The following is a 19,314-nucleotide window of genomic DNA, read 5'->3' as shown; positions in this document are numbered from 1 at the left end:
GGTTAGGATATCATCCGACCTTTATAGGGTGGTGGCCGATGTCCTGTCACCAATCCCACTTCAAGAGGAGGTATAAATGTGCATTTGCCTACTCTGATGGCTTAATGGTGGAGATCAGACGCTAAGGTGGGAAGGAATGGAAACTGTAAAATAAGGGACTACTGTTTCTACTGATCAAGTGAGCAAGTATCTACACAGGGCCTTTCATCTGCATGTCTGATTACAGCTACAGGAAGGCTGAATGACAGTCAGATGCAGGATTTCACACTTCATTGTGCCTATGTTGTGGGTGTTCCGGATTAGACAGTCACAATACTACCTTTCTTGAGAAGCATTACTTTACACAAATCTACTAAAACGAAGTTCTCCCTTCATCCTACCCTGATCATCTGAGAGAGATGGGATGCGTATCTCCAGCACAATACTATTTGCCCACACGTGATGGTGGTGTGTGTCTGGACTGGGGTTCTTATAGCCTAGAATGATATTGCAACACATACAAATAGTGTTATTTCTTTCACCAGGTTTGCATGCTGTCTCAAAAAGCCCCCTCAACATTCTTAAAAACCCTGCATGAAAAGTACCTTTGACTTAAAACTTTCAAAATCTCAACTCCTTTTTAAGTTGAAACCTACCAGACAGCGCAGCAGTGTGGTTGCAAAGACTTATTGGGGACATACTGGAAGCGGACCTAGAAATGCATTACGCCCAATACTTAACGTTGGCTTTGCCTTTTGTAACTCACATTGCATGCTGTTTATGGCTATGTTTAAGGCTGTCCAGCTTGAGTGAGTCTCTCCTGTGGAGCATTTCCACTGCTCTCTGTATGGCTTCTTTAAGCGGTTTTGTGGGTTCTGCAGTCCCTTTCACCAGTAGAACAAGTTACTTACCTTCAGTAACTATGTATCTGTAAGAGAATTACCCCCAGGTGTCGATTGTATCCAGAGAATTTTTCTGTAGCAGTACCCCTGTGCGTCGGTAGGTGGCATCAATCTACTCCGCATCAGTCGTCGACATCGCCGGGATGATGTCAGGGTGTCTTAGACGTCGTCCCTGCGCGCGGACGACAGTCCCAACAGGACATCCCACACCAGAAGCGCAGAGCCATGCAAGACACTGACCACTGGTGCACAAAACTAGGGCCCTGAAAGAGGGTCCCTATCACTAGAAGTCAGTCCGCAGAACGGGGAGGATGGGTGGGGCAGTAAGGAATCTATAACTAATGTATGTCTCACAGATAGATCGTTACTGAAGGTAAGTAACTTGTTCATCTGAAAGAGACCATTAGTTATAGATTCCTTACTTTGGAATAGATACCCCAGCAAAGCCAACCCCAGAGGTGGGCCTACTAACTAAGTTCACACCAAAAAGACCTGGAGAACAGAACTGCCAAAAAAGTTGCCTCATACAGGCAGTAATGTTTTGTGAACGTGTACAGGGATTCCCATGTGGTTCCTGGCAGATGTCAATCAGCGGAACTCCAGGTCCCAAAGCAGTAGAGCGGACGTAGATCTGGAGACCGGACTCCGTCGGAGACCAGAGACCCCTGCTCGCCGCCTCTCGCAGGTGGCCGCACCATCCCAGGAGTGACGCATTTGTCACTACTGTGATCTCTGGTTGGAGAAGGGTGAGGGATCTGCAGATGACCCAATCCTGGTTCATGAGCCACAACTGCAATGGTCATGCAGTCCCCTCTCGGATCTAGATGACATCGGAAAGATTCCCCTGATGATTCGCCCATTGGAACTTCAAGTCCCACTGCAGAGCCTGCATATGCCACCTGGCACAATCCACCAGCAGGATGGAGGCCATGAGGCCCAGCAGCCTCAGCATTATTCTCACTGAAATCCGGGATAGAGGCTGAAACATCGGTATCCTAACCCAAATATCCTAGACTCGCTGTTCGGGGGGGATAAACACGAAACTGAGCTGTATCCAGAACTGCTCCGATGAGAAGGCGTTTTTGAGAGGGAATCATTGTGACTTTGGCACGCTGATAGTGAACCCCAGCGAGTGCAGGAGGTCCGCCATAGTCTGGAGGTGGGAGACGAAAGCCTGGGGCAAGCTCCCCTTCAGCAGCCAGTCGACGAGATAGGGAAAGACTGGAACCCCTGATCTGCGCAGATGAGCAGCGACCACCGCCATCACTTTCGTGAACTCCCGAGAGGCACTGGTAAGGCCAAAAGGGAGCACTGTAAACTGAAAATGCTAGTGGCCTACTTTGAACCGTAGGTAACGCCTGTGGGCTGGCAGGACGGGGATGTGGCAATAGGCTTCCTGCAAGTCCAACACTACCATCCAGTCTCCGGGATCAAGGAAAGACAAGACCTGAGCCAATGTCAACATTTTGAACTTCTCCTTCCGGAGGAAGGATTGAGGGCGCAGAGGTCTAAGATGGGACGTAGGAATTAGTCCTTCTTGGGTACCAGAAATTAGTGGGAGTAACAACTACGACCTACTTCTAGCACAGGGACCCTTTCAATAGCTCCCTTGGCCAAGAGAGCTGCAACTTCCTGCAAAGGGGAGGGAGTAGCCCCTTCGCCCTATCTGCAAAGCCCACATGTCAGACGTGATGTTTTGCCAATGAGAGAGGTGATGGAGAATCCTGCCACCCACTAGCCTCTGGTGGCCCTGAAAGGTCGGACTAGGAGGGTTTGGAGAATGCTGCAGGGGGGGCATGGGTGGACTGGCCGGCTAGCTAGCTGGCCCCCAGACCCGCATCGCTGGGTCTCACATCCGTGGTCACGCAGAGGCTGGGAAGCTTGCGACGCCCTGTGGCCAGATTGGGTGGATAGTGGTGGGCACCCCTTCTGCAGCTACGAAAGGTTGATTGAGTGTGGCGAGAGTTTGCTTGAGGCCCAAGGATCTGGCCGTAGCCCTAGAATCCTTGAAGCGCTCGAGCGCCGAGTCCACCTTATAACCAAACAGGTGACTGCCAACAAACGGCATTTCCAGAAGGGTGGATTGGACGTCCCTAGAGAAACCAGACGTCCTCAACCAGGCGTAGCACCTCAAGGCTACTGAAGTGTAAACCGTTCTGCATAGAGAGTTAGCAGTATCCAGCCCACACTGAATGGTGAACTTAGCTGCATCTCGACCCTCTGCCAATGCGCGGGAGAAAAAGGCCCAGGCCTCCTCCGGGCACTGTGGCAGCACGTAAGCAACCAAATCTCACACCGTATGGGTATAATGGCCCAAGAGGCATGCAGTGTTTGCCATCAGCTTTGCTAAGCTTGCAGAAGAAAACATCTTCCCAAGGTGGTCCAGCTTCTTGGATTCCCTATTTGGGGGGAGCAGAATGGAATGAGCCCTTACAAGACTAGTCTTGGACCACCAAGATCTCGGGGGTAGTGTGTTGGGAGAGGAAAAGTGAATCACACGAGGCAGAGCGGTGGAATCTGGCAATCATACTGTCCACAGGAGCCTCTGCACTGGGCTTGGACCAACTGCTCAGAAGGACGCCGGTGAGGGCTTCATTAAAACTCAGCAGTGGCTCCGAAGAGGCCGCTGCCGGCTGAAGTACCTCCGTCAGGAGGTTAGTCCCGACTGCCACCATGGGAAGCTCCAGGCCCAAGGCCTCAGTCGCCCTACTCAACACCACTGCGTTCAAAGCTCCCTCCTCCGGAGCCATGGTAAGCTGAGGGGGGGGGGGGGGGGCATGCCATGCCTAAGTCCATGGAGATATCCAAACCACTGGCATCACCCAGTTCCTCTCCCCATTCTGGCTCTTCAAGCTGGTCAGCTAAGCGGTGAGGTTGGAGTCGACGACAGTCGGTGGCACAACCGACGTCGGGGGTGTAGTCACTGGAATAGGCGCCGGGGAAGGTACCTTGAGGTTGACTGGTGCCGATCCAGATCCTCTGGGTCCTCTGGCGCAGGAGCTGCCGGCATCGAAGGCCCAGGCCCCCAGCCAAGTCCGCACGGGCAGAACGCACGCCCGCGGAGTTGAGCTGCCCAAAAATGTTATGGAGCACTTCGTAAAAAGCTCAAAGCTGGGCAGGGGAGGCTCCAGCTCCTGGAAAGGGAGGGAAGCATGTAGCCGTCCCAGAAGCAGGCTCCGAAGACTGAACTAGAGAACAACAACACTCCGGGTTGCGTCGGACGACGGATGGTGTAAAGGCAAAGAGACTATGTTTCTTTACCTTCTTCTTGTGCTAAGACTTACCAGAAGAGTGCGAAGACTTCGATAATGAGTGGTGGTGGCTCTGCAACCGGTACCAAGACCTTCCTCTCGAACGACACTGAGCGGACTGTCGTGCCTCCAATAGCTTTCGGAATGCTCTGGCATAGACTTCGGATTCATGGCCCAGCAGTCGGAGCACGACTTTTGGTCATGGTCGCGCTCCAAGCACCAGAGGTGCGGATCAGTGACGGACATCAATTTGTGACAGGAGTCACAAGGTTTGAAGCCGGTCCGGCGATGGGACAACCCTTGTGCTACTAGGAGTCGAAGACTCAAAAAAGACTGAGAGAAAAGTTTAGTCAACAAATGACTAACAGTGAAGCTCTCTCCGGATCGGCGCTGGGTGCACAGAAAAAGAAAGAATAGCGCACAAGGGCGGCGTCTAAGTAGACACTGCAACGTTATCCTGACACGGAGTCGACCAATGCCACCTGGGGTACGGCTACAGAAACATTCTCCGGATCTAGTCTGACGCCTGGGGGGAATTCTAAAGTAAGGAATCGATAACTAATGGTCTCTTTCAAATGCCATTTTGGTTTTGCCTCCGTTGTTTAGGCACATTTTAATACATGGAAGTGTGAGTTTTGCTTAGTGGTCCCTTTTCACAGGGCTTGCTCACTAGCTGCCACTATCAACAATGCCTTAATCAGTGATTATTAAGTAAGGCAAGTATATGGTAAAGACAAATTAATGTCACAGAAAAAGAAATAAGGGAGAACACAATAGTTTAAAGAGGACCAAAAACCGTCGGCATGTTTTTAAGTAAAGGTAGTTATATCAGCACTAGATTACATAAACTGCGATTGTAACCCAAAAGTATAATGTGCACATACGTGCTCGTGGAACGGTGAACAGCGCAAGTGACACGTGAACAAAGGTGATGTAACAGCTAAAACGGCGCAAGAAACAATTTAATTGATGGTTGCAAAACAGTCAGTAAGACATTTATACATAGTTTCAACTGTTTCCAGACACCACAATGACGCCTAGAGATGCGCTGAATGGTCGACGGCGTTTCACCCTTTACAATTTCAGGTCATCATCAGGACCAGGTTACTCAGATTCGGCCAGTGGCGAGGTGCTGGTAGCGAGGAATCCTTGTAGTTAGGGGGAGTCATTCAAGGAAATTAAATTAAGATGTCCGTAAGCGGTCGCGTCAGTTAGGTTGAAACAATGGGCAAGTGGATTACCACCAGACCGGTATGTGTGGCACAGTTAGGGCAAATGAATTGTGTCGCGGAAAAGGAATAAAGCCAGTACACGGCTTGTGAGATGCCTTCAAGCAGGGAAAGTGAAGTCCAAGAGTCAATTTGGGGTCCGGAGTGGAATAAAACCAGGTCTCTGGAAAACAGCTATAGTCTGGAATCGGAGGGTCAGTAATTCAACCTACGCCGTGCCACAGCATAACTTCCATTGGGATGTCAGAAGTTGTAAAAACAAAAAGGACAGCTTCTAAGATTCGTCGGTCAATTAGCCCTTGGAGAGAGCATGGTGTTATCTTTGTAGCATGCCAGCAAAAATCACTGATCCATTAGCAGCTTGACCAGGGTGCTGAACAGACAGAAACCGAACATTTGGACACGCCATACATTTTATTATTTCGATCTGCTTTTAAGGTTCTTATCCTGGTGCCGGTACCTGTACCGATTTACTGGGTAAATCGGTCTAAACTCTGGGGGACTGCTACACGGGTACCTGGTACTGGTAATGATAATCCCAGCGCGGGGGACCTCTGCACCAGGACAAAGCCTCAGAGACATCGACTGGATCCGTTGGCCGAATCTAGGGACTCCCTCGAAACAAATCTCCAGCTGCCGAAGCTCACCCCGCGATTTGCGGACACCATAGTTTAACTGAAGCAGACTTACAGAGCACTCCAAAACTGGTATACGTTCCACACTCTCCAAGAACCCACTCCATAACCGAAGAAAAACCATGGTCGACCCTGCAGTGGGAGAGCCATAGACTGTGGTCGTGAACTTAGGACTGAGAAACATTGCTTGGGAATGCACCATATAGTGGAGCTGGAATAAGACGCTCCAATCCCACCTACATTCTACATCCACCACCCCACCAGAATGACTTGCCTAGTGACCCGGAGGCTGCGTTCTGACTATGTTTTGTTTAGTTTACAGGTTTGGGCAGTTAGCTGTTGCTCTCCTGCCATTGGGTTGGGAAGTTGTTTTTTTTCAAGTTTACACAAGCATACAGGCGACAAGGCATAGTCAAATCAGGACATGGCAGGCGAGTCAAGACATCAAGATCACATGGCAAGTGCAAACATAGACCCTAGGGGATAAAGTCCTTACTTGGAATGTTAGAGGCATGGGCTCACCAGCGAAACGTCATTTTTTTTAAAAATATATTTTTATTGCAGAATTATAAACCACAGGATACAATTAGTCAGCCAGTTCACTCGTGATATCCCCCCGTCCAATAAGAAATCCCAGTCGTACACAGCCATTCAGCCCGCATCCCGGAGGCCGGGCGGCATTTTACTTCGTTCAATAGGAAAACATCACGGTGGACGTCCCATAGGGACCATGGTTGAAATATCGATTTGCGTATCTGCTTTTACCCCCCCACCCACAACATCACTCCCGTCAGCCATCCCAGTGATAATCAGTGGTACCGCCCTTGTCGGGACCTGCCCTAGGCGCTATGGGTTGTCACACCTGGCCGCTCTCCCCAGCCATTCCACACTCCACACAGTACCCACCGTCCTAGTAGATCCAAGGTGCCCTAACGAGCAACCATCTAATGGCTTCCGGCCCACCCCAAACTCCCGTTAACCAGCCCCCCCAAAGCCCCCCCTCCCCTGGCAACTGCTAAGGTGTGTGCCTCGTCCTGTCGAATTGGATGGATCCACTACAGTGCGTGGTACAATACTTCTGTGTTCGCCCCGCGGTGTCCATCGGCTTAGTTCTCACCATCCTCATCCTCTACCAAAGAATCACGCAAAGCCTGTACCACTAACTCCCATGCACGCGCCGCATCCAATGCCTTCTCATTCCCCATCTTGACAGCCTGCTTCATCCGGAGCACACTCTCGCAGTCAGACCAACGCAGCAGTTCATTCTTCCATCTACGCAGTGAGGGTCCCCCCCTGGACTTCCAATGCCACGATATTTCCCTCTGCGCCAATATCAGACCCAGGTCTATGAATTTGCTTGTCACCTTGGTGTGTTTAGTATGCGGGAACCAGAGCAACAGGCACGCCGCCATATCGAATTCCACCTCCCTGTCTGTCACTTCATTCAGGAGTTCCCCTACCTCCGCCCAATAGGTCCCCAGGTGTGAGCACCTCCAAAACAAATGGTCCATGTCCGCTCCCAGAGACGAACACCGTGGGCATCGGGCATCCGGCACCTGAAAGTACCGCTGTAATTTCTCAGGGGTTAAGTAAGCCCTATGAAGCACATAGAAATGTACCTGCTGAAAGCGCGCATTTCTCGTGCCCTTCCACGTGCGCCGCAGGATGTGGCCCCATGCCGTATCCGGTATGGGTCGGCCTACGCTCACCTCCCATTTAGCCTTGAGCCCTTGGAGTGGTTCCAGTCCCTCATTCAGCATCCTATTATGGAGGCACGTCACAGCTTTGAACGTACCAGCCGCCATCACCACATATTGGCACGCCATAGTCGTTGTGGATTCCATGAGCCCCCCTTTCCAGTGCTTCTGTATGGCAGCCACCACTGCCGCGTGTAGTAGGAAACCCCCATCAGGCAGCCCGAACTGGTCCCGGAGCACTTCGAACGGCGCCAAAGCCCCGTCTATGTACAAGTCGCCCACTACCTGCAGTCCCGCCTCTTCCCAATCCAGCAACGGGGACCAATCTCCCCCGTGCGGCAAAGCCGTCAGCATTCCGATCGGGATCTCCGGTGCATAAGGCCGCGATGCCCTCGCTCTCCGAAGGCTCCTCTGCCAGCACAGCCGGAGCGTCCGCTCTTCCATGGTGAGGGCCCGTAACTCGAGCCTCTGTTGCATGATGATGTAGGACTGCACGTGGCGTTGTATCCCCCGATCCCGGTCCTCCTCTGGACCCCGAAACACCCTAGCTACGTTCTGTGTAAGGACCTGCAACTGCGCCGCAAGATAATACAGCTCGAGGTCGGGCACAGCCATGCCCCCTTCTAGCTTGGGGCGAAGTAGCGTGCTCAGGGCCACTCTACGGCGGCCATGCCCCCATAGGAAGCCAATTATCATTGACCGCAGGTCTCTAAATACCCCCTGGGGAATCCAGACAGGCAGCGTTCGGAAATAATAGAGGAAGCGGGGGAGCGCCACCATTTTCAACAGTGCAATCCTACCCAGAACCGTCAGCGGGAGGGTCGACCAGAAAGACAAGCTGCCCCGCAGTGCCCGGACACAGCGACCAATGTTGCCCTCCAATAGGTCCGCAGTCGCGTGGTAGATGCGAACACCCAAATAGGTGATGCAAGAGGGCTCCCATACCACACCCAAATCGCTGCCAGGGACTGGCGAGTCCGCTCGCAGCGGGAACACACAAGTCTTCGCCCAATTGACCTTAAGGCCCGACAGCCGGCCGAACTCAGACAACAGATCCATCGCTCCGACCAACGCCCCCGAGGTGTCAGCCAGGTACAGGAGCAAGTCATCCGCATATAGCGATATATAATGCCACTGCCCGCCGCTGACTATCCCCTCGTACCTGTCCCCTGATCTCGCATGGACCGCCAAGGGTTCCAGCGCCAGAGCAAACAATAGGGGGGAGCGAGAACATCCCCGTCGTGTGCCCCTGCCCACCGGGTATGCCGCAGACACCAGGCCGCCCAAACGCACTCTCGCCGTTGCCGAGGTATATAAGACCCTCGTCCACCTTCGGAACCCCTCGCCCATGCCAAACCTCTCTAACACTCCATCCAGGAAAGACCATTCCAAACTATCAAAGGCCTTCTCGATGTCCACAGACAGGACCGCCGGAGCTCCCTCCGCGTCCATTATTCCCACCAGGCGGCGGATATTCAGCGCCGTGCTCCTCGTGGGTATAAACCCGGCCTGGTCCTTGTGTACCAGGCCCGTCATATGTGGGGCCAGCCTGGTGGCTAGGATTCGGCTCAAGATCTTATAATCTACCGTCAGCATGGATAGCGGGCGATAAGACCTCACATCCGCGGCATCCCGGCCAGGCTTTAGGAGCTGTACAATCAAGGCCTCCCGCATGGACCCAGGCAATGCCCCCGCCCCGAAAGCTTCCGTATATACCACCAGCAGCCTGGGAGCCAAGCTGTCCACATACTGTTGATAAAATTCAATCGGCAGTCCGTCCACCCCGGGCGTCTTGTTGCGGGCCATATGTTTGATGGCCACCCGTATTTCCGTGAGCGTGATCGGGCTACCCAGCTCCTTCGCGTCCTCCTCGTCCAGGACCGGAAGCTGCCTCTCCCCCATGTATTCCGCGATGTCCTGAACCCCCACTCCCAGCTGACTCTGGTATAACTCCTCATAATACCCCCTAAAACGTTCCAATACCGCAGCCTGGGAGTACACCATTTCTCCCTGCGCATTATTAATGCTGAGGATCGGGCAGCCCCTAAGTTCCGGGTTAGCTAGTCTGGCCAAGAGGGTACCCACCTTGTCCCTTTCTGCATGTGCCCTGAGGATATACTGCCTGTAGTCATAACACCTTAAACGTTCCGTCTCGGTGGCAACCACTTCCTTCGCTTCCAATAACTGGGCCTGTAAATCTGGCCTAGCCGGCCTGCGGCGCTCCAAGTCCCTCAAAGTTTCTTCCGCTTTCATTAGGTCGTTCAACACAGTCGTGCGAGCATTCGTGAACCTACCCAAGCACACCCCTCTCACCACCACTTTCATTGCATCCCATTCAGTGGACCTACTCGTAGCCGTGCCCTCATTCACTCCGAAATAGCTATCAATGCCCTGCCGAACCGCGTCGCTGAACACAGAATCCTCAAGCGTCTCCGGCCGAAGCCGCCATGTTGGTATCACTGAGCGCTCTCTCTGCCACTGAATGTGTACTAATAGAGGGTTATGGTCGGAGATAGTCCTAGCCAGGTACTCCGCATGGGAAATCAATGGGGCTAGGGATCCACCGCAGAGCACCGAATCAATCCTGACATGCAGATCATGGAGAGCAGAATAAAAGGAATAATCCCTGGCTCCCCTGTGCCGCTCCCTCCAGACATCCAGCAACCCCCATCGCTCCTGCCAGTCCTTCCTGTGCGCGGCCAGCCTGCGCACCGGGGAGTCCACCAGGGGGGATGGGACCTATCCAGAGCTACATCCGTGATCGAGTTGAAGTCCCCCCCCAACACTATCGGACCCGCCAGGAAAGAGGCCAAAGACCCCGAGAGGCTATCAAAGTATCGAGCTTGGTCAGTGTTCGGTGCATAGACACAGCAGAAAACCACATCCCGTCCATATAACCTCCCCTCCACCGCCACAAACCGGCCATCCGGATCCACTACTTGATTCAGCACTTGAAAGGGTATCCCCGCCCTCACCCAGATCAACACCCCCCTGGCATACGCTGAGTAAGTGGTGCCAAATACCTGGCCACGCCATCTTTTCTGCAAGGCAGCGCACTCTTTTTTGGTGAGATGAGTCTCTTGGAGCATAGCAATCTGAACCCCCCTGCGTACTAGATATGCATGTACTTTGTGCCGTTTCACCATAGTCCGCAGCCCCCGGACATTCCACGTCAGGCATTTCAAATTAGGTAATGTCCCCATTCCAACTTCGTACAGTCCGATTCAAATAACGAAGGTTCATAGCCCCCCCAATGCAGTTGCCCCCCCCCCGAACATTCCCAAAACTGAAAAACTTCCCAAACCCCACTCCCCAGGACAGAGCACACGAACCCTATGGCCGCCCCCATCCAAACCTTGAACCAACTTCTCGCACTCTTACCCTGTGGTCTCCACCACAGTCGGCCTTAAGGGCCCAAGGGGGGTGAGTCACCGCCGACCCCAGCAAGCGGAGTCCGCGCCCCGCGCCTTCATCCCCTCCGAAGCACACAGCTCCCCCTCCCGGCAACCCGCCCTCCATCAACAGGATACCACCCTACCCTGAAGTCTCGATCTAGTCCCAATTCTATCTCAGCCGCAGAAAATACCATCCGATGTCTGTGGGGTCACTATCGGCCCCTTCGAGCTTTCCGCCTCTGAAAGTTCCTCTCCCGTCCTGCTGCCTTCCCCTCCGAGTCCGTTTCTGCCCGTTCACTGTTCTGTTGCGACCCTGTAATGGCCGCCGTCGCTGCGAGCGCATCCCTCTTCTCCGCCGCCATTTGAGCCTCCCGTTTCTCCCGCTGGCACCTGTTGCGGGATCTGATGCGTTGTGACTGCCTCACCCGGGGCTGCTTGGGTTGGTCTCGCCTACTTTTATGCGATCTGTCCGACCCCGCTCTATATGACTCCAGCCATTGCCAAACTTCATCCGGAGTCTGAAAAAAGTGCGTAGAGCCATCCATTATGATCCGCAGCTTAGCCGGGTAGAGCAAGGAGTACTGGATGCCTTCTTCCCTGAGCTCCTTCACCGCGAGGAACGATGCTCTGTTCTTCTGGACCGCTTGAGTGTAGTCCGGGAAGATCGTGACCTTACTGTTCTCCACCTCATACGGGCCCGACATCCTGGCCCGCTGGATGAGGAGATCCCGGTCCTTGTAGTGGAGGAGCCGCACCACCATCGGTCGGGGGGGGCGGCCAAGCCCCGGCGGGCGAGCAGGCACCCGATGAGGTCGCTCCAGGGTGAAAAAGGGAGTAAGCCCCTCCGGCGCCACCACAGTGCGGAACCAGTTCTCCATATAGGCCACCGCATCCTCCCCCTCAATTCGTTCCGGCAGGCCTACGACCCGCACGTTGTTCCGTCTATTGCGGCCTTCGGCATCCTCCGCCCTCCGCTCCAGTGAGTCCAGTCGGGCCAAAATGTCCGTGATCCTGTGCTCCGCGGTCACCACCGATGGCTTCAGGTCCAGCAACAGTTGGTCATGGTCCTTGACCCTGTCCGCCAGCTTCGCGTGATCCGCGCGTAGCAGCCCCAGGCCCGTGGCCACTTGGGCAATGTCATGGTGCAATGCTTCCTTAGTGGAGGTGATCGCATCAAGTATGGCATCCAAACGCCGGTTCAGCCGCTGTTCTTGGTCAAGCTCCGGGGAGGTACTCTCGCTCAGCCGAGGAGATGTCGCCGCGTCCCCCTCGCGACTCCCGGGCATCGGCCCTCCGATCGCCGCCATGCCAAGGTGCTGCGTAACAGGTCCAGTCGCCCGTTTTGCGTTGGCGCCCGTGGTTCCGTGCCAGTCTCCGGGCACCGGGCAGTGCAATGTCCCCACCGACGCTCTCAGGAGCAATGGCCAGGTAGACTAGCTCCGTTCCGTCACCCCCCTCCGAAGCCTGAGGGGGGGGAAGGATGAGTCTTCGGGCGGCAGCCAACGAAGGTCCCCAAGCTCCTGGACGAATCAGGTCAGCGTCCCCTGGTCTCAGGACACAGCACCGCCGATCCTAGTGCCTCGGGCAGCCGAGTGCAGGATCTCTTGCCACTCGGCGACAACTTGGCTCAGGGCTGAAGTTCGGGGCCGTCCGACCTCCTCGCCGCCATTTTCTTCGCACCCTCGGCAACACCTCGGCCGCCTCTTCTCTCGATCTTCTCGGGGCCAGCAGTCCCCCAGCGACCCTCCGATTGTGCCCAGCTGTCCCCTCACACTTCAGAGGGCAGGAACGTAGTCTTCGGGTCGCCTAGGGTCCCGAAAACAGGAGAATTAACGGGATTCCGCGCGGAGCCGCGAGCTCACGCCGCCATCCCGATCGGCGTCCAAGCCACGCCCCCCACCAGCGAAACGTCATAACATACTCTGCTATATTAGATGTAGGGGAGCACAGATATTCATGCTCTAAGAAACCCACCTGATTTTAGAATAGGGACAACGTCTCCTAAGACGATGGAGGGGCCACATGTACGCTACGTCGTACTCTGCCTTCTCCCGTGGGGTACTGGTGTGGATACACCCTGGAATGCAGTTTGCTGCGGCACAAACCCTAATTAATCCCAAGGGCCGATATGTGTTGATCAATGAGAGCAAAAACAGCTGGACAGAATGCAGAACAATGTCAAACATTCACCCCAGTACAGAGATGTGGGCCTAAGTCCATCGTTATTTTGCTCACCATGCCATGCCATTCCAGTTTGAACCCAGCCATATGAAAATCAGTGTGGACCCTGTACCCCATGGGAACAGTCCAGCCCGAACTGCCAAGCCAGGTCCTCCATGGACTGGAAACAAGCATCCTAGGACGGGCTTTCAGCCCTCATCAGCCAAGATAACTTGATTTCAGTGGCATGGAGAGCACAGGACTCACGTCTGAGCATACCCGTCCCACTCGGGGTGACAAATGCAAAAACAGTTGATGGACAGAATGCAGAACAATGTCATACATTCACCCCAGTAAAGAGATCCGAGCCTAAGTCCATCTTTTTTTTGCTCACCATGCCATTCCAGTTTGATCAACGAGAGGGCAGCATCTACGCCTCTAACCATGAGCAACAACAGTTTCTTTGCAAACTCTTCAACCCGCTTACAGGAACAGGCACACAGGATATGGCACTGGAGGGAGACTACAACTGCGTGGCAAACACCACCATAGATAGATCCACCCATCACTGCATGGTACACTGGCCAACTTCAATGCGAAAGCCCTCCGTACTGGGATAAAGCACTGGGACTTAGTGGATATATTGAGACTGCACCACGAACAAGTTAAGGACTATTAATTATATTTCCCCCTATATCATTTGCATACCAGGTTGGACATGTTCCTTTGTCATTTGTGTACTAATGTGGGATGAACAGACAGAAAATTTGGGACGCACACCGTCAAACCATAGCCCTAAACTCTGGACGTTCTCCACGACGCCCGAAACGTCAGCTCTCCTCACTTGGAGACTGGACGCTACCATGCTGGTATACACATACTTCCAACAATCCCTGCATACCTCCATTACTATTTCTCACGAAACCAGGGTACGGCCAGTTCCTCGCTAGTGGAATGAGACGCCTTCAAGGTGGTCATCAGGGGACACTGTATGGGGGCGACGGTGGGTGCTAGGAGGGATATCGTGAATTAACTCCAAAAACTGAGCACTGAGATAAACGTGCCTGAGTTCATACTAAGGGGGCAGACCGATACCCACACACAACTGTCCACAGCCAAGAGTGCCTACAATAAAAACACTGGACAGACTGCAAACCTTAGCTCGCAAGGACTACCAGAAGAAACAGTGGGAAATCAGGAAGATTACTAGCGTGGCTGATTCAGCCAGAGAATAAGGGTTCCCCGATAACTAGGCGGCAGGATACAGACGGAGTCACAACTTATTCCCCTAACACAATTAATACCTGCTTCTTACAATATTACGAATCCCTCAATGACCGTCCACCGAGAATACTAGGGGACCAGATCCAAGACTACCTGGACAATGTCCAACTATAACTTATTGATACTGAATCCCAGAAAGACTTGGGGGACGCTATCAGTGTACAAGAAATTAGGGTGGCGATTAAAGATATGGCAAAAGGGAAGGCCCCTGGCCAGATGACCTCCCGGCTGAATTATATGCAACATATAGTGCCCAACTGGCGCCCCACCTCGAGAGGCTATATGCTGATTCACTGGACCGTGGCCACTTGCCAACAACAACCAGAGAGGCCCTGGTGGTGCCCATCCCTAAGACTAAAGTTGACACCCCTAGGGTCCCAGAATTCAGACCACTAACCATGTTAAATATGGCTTCAAAATCATAAGGAAAATATTAGCCAGGAGACTGCTCCTGCGCATACTGGTGCATCCAGAACAGGTTCATCCCAGCTAGATCCACGTCCGGGAGCCTTGGAAGACTATTATGCACTGTTTCACCTAGATCTCTCGCACTACCCGAATGCAGTGGATCTAGAAAAAGCTTTAGACTCCTTGCGGTGGGACTTCTTGCTGAAGGTGATGCATGCTATGGGGCTGGGTGAGGGCTAGATTAGGTGGGTCGAGCTACTTTACATCTCCCCCATGGCTAGAGTGAAGACAAGCGGTACAATCTCAAGCTCCTACAGGATACACAGGGGAACCAGACCGGGATGCCCTTGGTCGCCGCTCCTGTTCGCCCTGGCTATGGAGCCACTAGCTGTGCAGTTCAGACCAGAGAATGATCGACTTGGCCCGACACTGGACAAGAGAGAATTTATGATTTCTCTATACACAGATATTCTCCTTTATTTGCAAAATGACGATGGAGGGATAAGAGATGCAATGGATATTTTAAAGGATCATACTACATTAACTGGTCTGAAAGTGAACCAACGTAAGACGCATGTCTTTCCTCTTAACCCTATAGCCCCTTGCCCCAGTCTCTTCCGATGGGCACCAACTGGTCCCCACGGTCTTTCAAATACTTCGGTAATTAAATATTTCATGAACAAAGGGACCTCCTGGAGGGCAACTTGAACCCAGTGCTTCCCTCCCTTAAGTCGGTGGTGGCATACTGGCGCACCCTTAAGCTCCCCACCATGTCATGAGTAGCGCTCTCTCCAAGATGGTCATGTTGCCACGCCTACTCTATTTTCCGCAAATATGCGGGTGGTTATCCGGAGGATTTGGTTTAAAGAGTTAGATAAACTACTGAGAGGCTTGATTTGAAGTGGGGGCAGCAATAGAGTGTCATTAGCTATTGCCCAAAGACTGCCGGCAAATGCGGGATTGGGAACCCCGGATTTCGAGGCATACTACTTGGCTGCCTTATTTGCAGTGGCTGGAAGGGATCGGGATGGAGACGCTGGACTCACCACCCTGCACAGACCTGAAAGGGAGGCAGTTAGCTGGGATGCTACTTCCTGGGAGAGGGTCCCAGCTACGGGCGCACTAGTTACAGGGGCCTTGAAATGTTGGGGAAGCATTAGGTGTACACCAAAAACTACGATGCATTCACCAGACCTTCCCTTGGTGAGATTGCCCAGAGGAAAGGCAAGGATAATGCGGGCCTGTCGAGAGTGGGGGACTGCTACTTGGAGGGAACACTGATCCCCCTAGAGGAGGGGATATCCCAGTATTACTTGCCTCGTGGGCAATTTTTGAATAATTATGGGATGCGGAGAACCTTGCAGTCTGTGGGAGCGGGCACACGCAAATCAAACATGCATGGACTCTTGCAGGCCAGGATTACACTGGGATCGGCAAGACATTTAATTAAACTGTCGGACCGCGCCCTGTGAGACATGGTGGGGAATCAGCTACCCATGCTTCAATAGAAGTGGGAGTCCACTATACAGCGTGCCATTTCTGAGGGAGAATGGAAACCGGCGCTGCACTTAACAAAAGACTATAACAAAAGACTATCTCCAGAAATGCTTGCTTCAAATACACCCAATTCAACATTCTACATATGACCTATCTCACACCACACAGACTCAACATAATGTGGGGCAGCGTTGACAAACCATGCCCGCGCGGTGCACAGACAGACGCGGACTTTAAACACATGGTATGGAACTGTCCGTCCCTATCGGAATACTAGCATGTCCTTGAGTCATTGCATAAGGTCCTTGCACGCACTATTCCCAACACAAAGGCGCCAAATGTTCTGGGCCTACTCCCTAGTACAAAACAGAAAAAAGTGCTGAAACCAATTCCTACCTCTAGCTCTAGTGTTGGCTAGACGGAGAAGAGCTCTATGATGGAAAACCCCCTACCGGCCCTGGTATCCTGTACTGAAAAAAAGATGTCACAGCATGAGCCCGGGCATGAGAAAGCATAATGGAGGAGGGGAAAAAAAAAAAAAAAGACTGGCGAGTTGCCGCCCTATAGCGGACATGTGGTCGGAGGTAGTATGAGAGTGGGAAGCAAAAAGACACGGTTGAAGGGGACTGCGCCCAAAAAGTCACCAAGCTACCCCAATGCCATAAATAAATACACAACCCACTGCCGAATCACACTTAGACGAGTCAGTAACCACACTGGTCGACCCCTAGATGGCCTCTATAACACCATTAAATCCCACAGAATGTATACAAGACCTGCTTGCCACCAGATGAACTTGACCAGTATATATACTGCCTGCCTTTTGTCAATAGACGCTCTTGTTGTCATCAAGTTTCATGAGTAATATGTTTTATATATGTTTAGCTGCTAGAATATGATGCATAGAGGATGTCATGTCGACCTGACTCCTACCTTTGATACTTATTGTCGAAATTTGATTATGTGGAATGTGACTAACAGCATGAATAGTACAGGTCTTCCTATATTTTCTCCTACCTTACATGCTGCGTACCCGGCAGATGCGGAGGTTTGTATTCGACACAATATACATGGCTGTAAGTTGGAATTCTAGTGTAAAACTTAATAAAAAGAAGTTTTTAAAAAAACTCTGAGACCTGGAATAGTGTGCTGCCAAGCGTAAAAGCACAACAATAATGCCTGGTCAAGGGTAGTAATTGCTATATAATGTAATCCTAATACAATATAGGACTCACACTAACGTGAATACCATAACGTTTACCACCGAGCTGACTGTAGTACATACAGGCAGCTTAATAATTCCCTTTTACTAGTTGCCACTCTTCCAAATCTACAACACAAAATGGCTAAGGGTCATATCCATCACCCAATACTGTACCATTGATTCACATTAGGCCACACAACACCAAATGAACAGGCACATAAGGGCTGAAGAGATCTGCCACATATTGATAGCCATAGGAGGACTCTAATTTGGTCCAACACTGCAGGTCCAGACTAGCTAAAATACTACGGCCACTTTGACATTTCACAATGACAATCAGATTTGGGATGATTATAACAAAGTCCATCCCAGCAGATCTTTTCATAGCTTCTTCCTTTAACCTGTGTCTGCGCAGGAGCATAAACTTAAAAAAAAAAAAAAAGGAATATCTCAGAATGGATAACCGAGCACAGTAACACGCTAAGTGGACTATGAACACTAATACCAACAAGGGGTCTGCAGAGCTACTCAAAGCGGCCTGCTAACAAAGCCATAAATGGAGCACCATCTCTCACATTTCCTCATCCATCACACTGTTTAGCGATGTGTACCCTACCACGATAACCACACCTCAGTGGTTCTCACACGGAAACACTTCCCATACAGGCTCAAAACAAAGTCAACTTGCTTTCAACCACACATCCTACACTGTGTACTGTGCTATTCATTTAAGCAATCACTTCAGGGCCCCACAAAGGGGTAGTAAGCGCTATATAAATGTTGCAATACAATACAAACCCATCAAGATCAACTTAGTGGTATGCAGTTAACAAACAATGTGGAAATCCTGAATGCAAGCTCTATCACTCGCCTCTCTTGGTATCAAGTTAAACTACTGTGACAAAGCTCAAGGATTCCTGTAGCTGGCAATGAAGACAAGACTAGATTAGGGTCCCTTTCCAAATTAGCGGACTACGTTGATGTCAAGAAAATCAGGAGTGTTACTAAAAGAAAAAAAAGTTTCTGCAAAATCCTACCGCTTTTTATTTGCACACAACTGTGGCATCTTCTGGCTGCAGGGAAACCTGTAAAAGACAATAAGGAAATGAAGAAAAAAACATAAAGGGGTGTTTGGCTCAGAAGTTACAATGAATACAGTAAAAGAAAAGTAAAGTAATCTCCAGAGGAAAAGAAATAACCAGAAACAATGTGCATGCTGTATAGTGTGCACATACATCAATCGTTCTACATGAAAGAAGGTTGCCATAATACAGTTGTACCCTCTTACAGCAAGTCAACACAAAACGAAGGATACTTACCAGTCACTAGTTCTCATGCGAGTATGCTCTACATTTGTGTACTTACTGGGCAAACAAAACTGGTTACTGCTGCAATTTAGGCCTCTACTTCTTACCATTAGGTGAAACACCAGGGATGGAAACAGCTAAGAATTGGGATAAGAGTATGCTGAGGAGAGGTCCCAGTTTGCAATATAATAACATCTTTCTCCCACTTGCAGTTTCTCCATTTCCAACAAGCAGAGGCACATTACAAATCAGGATGAAGCGAATGTCAACAGCAGCATTTGTCAGGGAAGCGTCTTGAGTAGCAGAGTCAGAATAGTGCACCAGTGCTATAGCCTTGGTTGCTGCTTTTTACATTATGCCGATCTG

General features: G+C 51.6%; 1 protein-coding gene across 2 annotated transcripts in view; it reads right to left on the bottom strand.

The window, feature by feature from the left end:
* Positions 1 to 19,314, bottom strand: part of KLHDC10 (kelch domain containing 10) — a 323,217-nt gene that overhangs the window by 105,878 nt on the left and 198,025 nt on the right. For both annotated transcript variants that reach the window (XM_086918903.1, XM_086918904.1), the window contains one exon: positions 18,679 to 18,726. In XM_086918903.1, coding sequence (XP_086775029.1) covers positions 18,679 to 18,726 — 48 coding nt within the window. The remainder of the gene's footprint in view (positions 1 to 18,678; positions 18,727 to 19,314) is intronic.

Source organism: Lissotriton vulgaris, chromosome 1_1, assembly GCF_964263255.1.
Source record: "Lissotriton vulgaris chromosome 1_1, aLisVul1.2, whole genome shotgun sequence".
NCBI classification, from domain to species: Eukaryota; Metazoa; Chordata; class Amphibia; order Caudata; family Salamandridae; genus Lissotriton; species Lissotriton vulgaris.
The sequence above is the reverse complement of the archived record's forward strand: the minus strand, read 5'-3'. Positions and strand labels throughout refer to the sequence as shown.